Source organism: Sinocyclocheilus anshuiensis, unplaced genomic scaffold (assembly GCF_001515605.1).
Source record: "Sinocyclocheilus anshuiensis isolate Anshui unplaced genomic scaffold, SAMN03320099.WGS_v1.1 scaffold1497, whole genome shotgun sequence".
In the NCBI taxonomy this organism is placed as follows: domain Eukaryota; kingdom Metazoa; phylum Chordata; class Actinopteri; order Cypriniformes; family Cyprinidae; genus Sinocyclocheilus; species Sinocyclocheilus anshuiensis.
The window spans coordinates 1243210-1249710 of record NW_015543492.1 but is presented as its reverse complement, the minus strand read 5'-3'; the positions used below and the strand labels follow the sequence as shown (position 1 = coordinate 1249710).

General features: G+C 36.9%; 1 protein-coding gene across 1 annotated transcript in view; it reads right to left on the bottom strand.

The window, feature by feature from the left end:
• Positions 1 to 2673: 2673 nt before the first annotated feature.
• The window catches only part of LOC107694750 (collagen alpha-3(V) chain-like), a 34317-nt gene continuing 30489 nt past the window's right edge, over positions 2674 to 6501 (bottom strand). Inside the window, exons 7-8 of the mRNA XM_016494430.1 lie at positions 2741 to 3361; positions 2674 to 2694 (exon numbers count right to left, since the gene is read on the bottom strand). Coding sequence (XP_016349916.1) covers positions 2674 to 2694; positions 2741 to 3361 — 642 coding nt within the window. The remainder of the gene's footprint in view (positions 2695 to 2740; positions 3362 to 6501) is intronic.

The following is a 6501-nucleotide window of genomic DNA, read 5'->3' as shown; positions in this document are numbered from 1 at the left end:
CCCGGGGAGCAGTTGGGGGTTCGGTGCCTTGCTCAAGGGCACCTCAGTCGTGGTATTGAAGGTTGGAGAGAGCGCTGTACATTCACTCCCCCCCACCCACAATCCCTGCCGGTATGAGACTTGAACCCGCAACCTTGGGTTACGAGTCCGACTCTCTAACCATTGGGCCATGACTTCCCTTACAATTACACACTTAAAATGCTCAAGCTCTTTAAAGTCGAAAAGATTCTGACTGTAAATATTTTTATCATTCATTACCTGGTAAAAATTGTTATTAAAGTGATTCCTATGATATCATTCCTCTGTGTTGTTGTTGTTATAGTTGTGTTGTCGACTCAGAATTAGAACGATTATTAAAAATGTATAATTATAGTTATTGTCTCTGATGTGAATGGGCCTTGAGAAAGCACTTGTCCGTTTCTTCTCCATCATAAAGACATTGACAAAATGTGAGACCATAATTATGAGCGTTGTGCCTCAAGATAAAATTTAAATCCTTTTGCTGGTGTATTTTCCAATATTGTTAATGAATCAGTAAATTAATTTCAAAATGAGACCACAGAATCACTCAGGTCTATGGCAACACACCTACTTTGAGGCAAAAACTAAAGCACTACTTCCTACTAGTCTCTTACCATTGTATTGTTGACTCTTTCATTTAAATTTTCTGGCCATGTCCATTTCCAAACTATTACTAAACATCTTGTTTATTCTTAAATACAAACCTGACCAATACAAAAAGTCCCCCTCTAGACAAAAAAAAGGTTTAGTTAGGTCTATCCATAACTAACCCACTTACTTAGTTGCTCAGTTTTTAAGTTGATCAGTTTCTCAGAGCTTACATATTGGCAGTGTCTGCATCCAAAAAAAATAACTCAAAAGAAACTGTCCGGCAATGAATGCATGGTATTGTACCATTTTTTTTGTGATCTCTGTTTCTCAAGATTTCCGTTCTTATGTCAAGATTGCGTCGTCATGTAAAGTTTTGATATAAGAACAAGGAGAAAATCTTGAGGCAGTTTTAGAATCACAAAAGAATATCTGATAAAAATGGATGCTATGCATTCATTTTGCAGTTAAGTACAGCACTTATCATGGCACAGGTGGCTGCAGAATGGTTAATTGTTAAGGTAAAACATACACAGGCTGGTCTCACCTCCAGTGTAATGATTTAGAGTAACGGAGAGACTGTTTTCAGCTCCATGTCTCTCAGATTTCTATGGGTGTGGGTTACCTGGTTAATGGTTTCTTCATATCCAGTCAGATCGCTCTCTGGCTGTGGGCTCGCTTCTTCTTCTACTGTGTAATAATAATCAGTCTCTGTGGGGGTGTGGTCAGCCTCTGAGTAAGCAGGATCTACGTCCTGATTGGAGGAGGCCGAGAGATGGGTGGGTTGGGGAGGAGGTAAGCAGATATGAAGGGGAGAGATTGATTAGTATGAAACAAGCTCAAGTCTGATGAACTTGTAGAAAGAAAAGATCAATGTGTTTTTGCCAACAGACACACAAAAGCGCCATTGATCTTATAGTAAAATCAGAACAGGAAACTTTTGCAACTGGAATCAAAAATCTTGTAATAAGCCTTTGCATTGTGAAAAACTTATTTTAATAGCCAAGATTTGCTGTCCCAGATTTTCCTTTCAACCTGATCTGGGTTAATTAGCCACATTGCCATGTCAAGGATAAAATATAGTCAAGTTGGATCAAAACGTTAAAGTTGTTAACGTTGGTGTCAATAGTCTCAGACCATTGAAACACTACTGACAACAGTAGTAAACAACATTCGGACATTTGTCCACAATTTCAGATCTTCAACAAAGACAGAAAGAATTGATAATCATGGAGTGCAGCGTCACAGATTTGCTGTTTTAAACAGGATCTTTTCTGTGAAGCTGCTTCATTCACATACTACTGACAGGACAGCATTTAACAAACAACACATAAAAGAGAAACAGGCAGAAATCATAAAGTGAGACGAAGAAAGAGACTCGTTGTGTCATGTGTAACATTGAGCTCTACCAATGACTCTGACTTCTTATGTTTCTTAACTGATCATGCATGCTCTAATCGGCATTACCTGCTGATCTACTTTTTAAAAACGAACCGGTTAGATAGTGTAGGTTTGGAGTGAAAGGAAATAAAACGAAAGACAGACAAAAGACTGTACAAATAGCCATGCGGTGATAACACAGTCTATACCGCTTATCATATCCTAAATGATCACATAGATCATTTGGTATATGAAAGGGTGGAGGAGATCCAGTGGGTCTGTATGTCTCCAACCTCATAGCTGGCCAACATCATGATACCTTTATGGTTTTACACACTTTTACACAATTGAAAAAAAAAATCATTATTTGTTCTTCTGCGCCTCCCTGATTCTGTTTTGAATGACATTAATACTGAAAATGTTTGTAAAACGTGAACGGTCAGATGTAGGACCTTATTCACAAAGCACGTCAGAGAATGTGTTGCATCTGTGATTTTTCAACATTTTCAATGAAGACAAATCCCAGATCAACACTTCCTCTGAGATACTTTATGAACGCAGTCCTGAACTACCAGGATGGTGAGGTTGGAAATACAGCCAACGCGGGCTCTTGATTTTGTACCTGTTGATAACCATTGGTGGGTTTCTTCTTGGGTATTTCTGGAGAAGACATGGTCGTGCCACTCACAGCAGCCTTGTTGAAGGCTGGGAAATTTTTGGACATTGATTTGATGTTATTGACATCCAAGACCTTAGGCTTTGAAGGGAGAGGCAAAGGCGGGGTGGGTTTGAAAGCAACAGGTTTTTGAGTTTTAGTGACTTTGGTTGGAACCTTTTCTACCACAGGTTTGGTCGCTTTAGGCTTTGCAGGTGATGCATTGGCTTTTGTTTTGTCTTTGGCTGGTTGTGGTTTGGTCTCTGCTTTCTTCGCAGTTGTCTCTGATTTCGTTGCTATTGCTGCCTTTTCAGTCTTTGCTGTTTTCGCACCATTGCCATTAGCTTTAGCTTCTCCGTTTGCTTTTTTCTCCACAGCTGCCTTCCCATTGCCATTGTTATTGGCTTTGCCATTGCTGCCAGCCTTAGCCTTACCATTAGCTTTAGCATCACCATTATTGTCTTTCCCATTCACTTTAGCTTGACCGTTATTTTTTCCATTGTCGTTTGCCTTCTTTTTGTTGTCATTCTTTGGGGCCGGTGTTGCTTTTGGTTTAGATGCTAATTTAGAAGCTAAAGTAGGTTTTAACTTTGGGATCAAGATTCGCGCAGCAGTAGGTTTGGCCTTTGGCTTTGAAGTTTGCTTGGCTTTAGCTGGAGCAGCTTTGGCTGGGGCAGTTTTTGACTTATCAGCTTTTCCATTGTTCGCCTTTCCCTCCTATTTGATTAATATTGTTTTTATTTAAAAGCATAAATGGTCAGGTTGGCGTTGATGAAAAGAGAGTGAATGAGAGAGAGATAGACAGTGGAAGACATCAGGGATGGGTGGGATTGAAAGCAGTGGGGATGGACAGAAAAAGGGAGAGAGACAACAATGAATTTAAGATCACTGGTGCTTGAATCACTGACTGAGATTTTACTGGCATTACTGGATACAGTATGAAGCTAAGTCAGATTTAGTTGTTTATATTAATTTCATAAGTTTAGACTTCGTAAACTATATAATACCTACAGAAAGATAAACAATTTGATACTGTTTTCTCCAATAATGCCAATCTCCACATTAAAAAAGCAGCATGTTGTGCGCATGGGGACGTAACGCTGTGAGGCACTGGGGAAAAGTTTGCTCAAATAGCATCTGCTGATAAAACTGATGCATGGCTGGTACACTGTGCTGCCCAACTGCACAAAAAGGAAAGGAAGGGACATAGTCATAATACACCATTCATAATCCCATTAAAATGACATTGCTAGCATGTATCAAATCATTAAAGGAACTGTTTAAGCAAATAACATAGAAATTGTAATACTTATTCAAATATTGTTCATTACACTAATCAATATGAAAGGAATGAATGGCGTAGACTACCCAGATTAAGATGATAGCAAAAGCGCAAACTGCAGAGAATAAAACAGGCATATTAATTAAAGACTAATCCTCAAGTTGACACATACTGAGCTAAATTAAACTAGTAAAAGTTAGCTATACTCACAGTTAAACACAAAATAGCTCTTTAAACAGCTCAGTGAGCACGCAAGATAAAGAGATGACTGTAAGAAAAACAGCCCTAAAAATAAGTGATAGTACAATGTTGGCCAAAGTGAAAGTAAACCTATAAAGTGAAGAGATGGATATGAATAAACACATAGACACAGACGCTTGTTGTACATGATAAAAGCACAGAGTGACACAAGGGAACTCACAAGCTTTGTTACTCACACAACAGGTGAAATGTAAAAACATGCAAATACACATAAGAATAAAAAAAAAAAAATCAGACTTAAGAAGAATAATTCCATGCAATTGTGAAGAATGTAAAGTGGAACTGTTTAACTGAGCTATCATGTCAGTATCAAATCAATAAGTTGCAATGACCTTACTTACATGCACATGAAAATTCTAAATGATATTGGAATTGGCTCATACACTGAAATCTATTACTTAAATTACTAAGAAGAATTACTGAATTGCAGTAATTAACAAAAATATCGACTTCCTCCGTAAAATAATTCATATGAAAAAATGTCATTAAAAAAAAGTAAGGTAAATCAGAATTAAACAAGCTAATGAATATATAATTTTAAAAATTAATTAAAAAAAAAACACTTAATTAAAAAACGTAAATATAAACTTATAATTTTCATAAATATAAATTAGATATAGAATAAATATAGAATAAAATATAATTTATCCTATATAATATACATACTTGGATCTATACACAGTACTTTCTCTGTTTAGTAAATCAGATTTTTTGACTTTTTGAGCTGTTGGTTTAACACAGTGGGGCCATGATCAATGAGTGATATAGTGTGTGTGTGTGTGTGTGTGTGTGTGTGTTGTGCCTCCAGTGCCCCTTAAAATTCCACATACACACAATCATGTACTGACCAACACAATCTGACACTATACAGGTACAAATATATGACAAAGGACAACATGTAGATGACACAAGCAACATCAATATAGTGTGACAGGTGATGGGCGAGGTGAAACGAGAGGTGGGACATCACACATGACGATGTGAGACAGGTGTGAACAGGAAGGAGAGGACCAATGTACTCAATTGAAAGAGACGGGTGAGTTTAACATTACACTCTCTGTGTCCAATTGGTTTTTGTCAAAACCATGTATACATTGTATACATTAAAGAAATTTAAAATTTCAATTTGAACCCACAGCAATGTCATAGAAATATTTGCATACTGACTTCTCTTACTTCTTTCATTTATTTGCATACCATATTGTGATTTCTCTATATTTAGATGTCTATTTTCTATTGTATATATTCAAGTAAGAACCAAAGCCTACAGCCTCAGTTTACAATATTTTATCTTGTTTTCCAGTCAACATCTTTTAAATAAATACTTTTAATTGAGAAGTACTGCATACAACTGCAAAACTTATTTTTTTAGATTTCCCAGAAATTTTGTTTGATCTGCTTTGTTAGCGGGATGCGTAGAAAAAAAGACAAAAATACTGATGAAAAAACTATGAAATGCATCTAAAATGTTAACAATATTCTTTTCTGCACAATTCCAGTTATTACTCTCCGTCTCTTTCTCCACCTCTCTTTTCTGATTCACTCCACTTTCGCTCTCCCTCTTTACCTCTTTGGTGGGGTCCACGGCTGGGACGGAGGGAGGGACACTCGTAGTTCCTTCATAATAATAGGGGGATTCATAATCATCCCGCTCTTCATCAAAGTACTGAGAGACATGGGGGGAGAGAGAGGAGCAGTGAAGCCAGAGGAATGCAGGGAAGGAGAGAGAGAGGCCATGTGAGTGACAGAAAGGGAATGTAGCAAATGACAAGAGTGAAAAAAGAAGACTTTGGGAAGAGAAAACGAATGAGAGAATAATAGGGAGAGAGGAGAGAAAAGTGAAGGATGAGTAAAGTGAGATGTAGGAGTTAGAAATAAGGGCAAGATGAAAGCATGATGGTTTTATCATTTGTGACCCTGGACCACAAAACCAGTCTTAAGTCGCTGGGGTATATTTGTAGCAATAGCCAAAAAAACACTGTATGGGTCAAATTTATTGATTTTTCTTTTATGCCAAAAATCATTAGGATATTAAGTAAAGATCATGTTCCATGGAGATATTTTGTACATTTCCTACTGTAAATATATTAAAACTTGATTTTTTTATTAGTAATATGCATTGCTAAGAACTTCATTTTGACTACTTTAAAGGAGATTTTGTCAATATTTCGATTTTTTTGCACCCTCAGATTCCAGATTTTCAAATAGTTGTATCTCGGCCAAATATTGTCCTGTCCTACATCCATACATCAATGGAAAGATTATTTATTCAGCTTTCAGATGATGTATAAATCTCAATTTTGAAAAATTGACC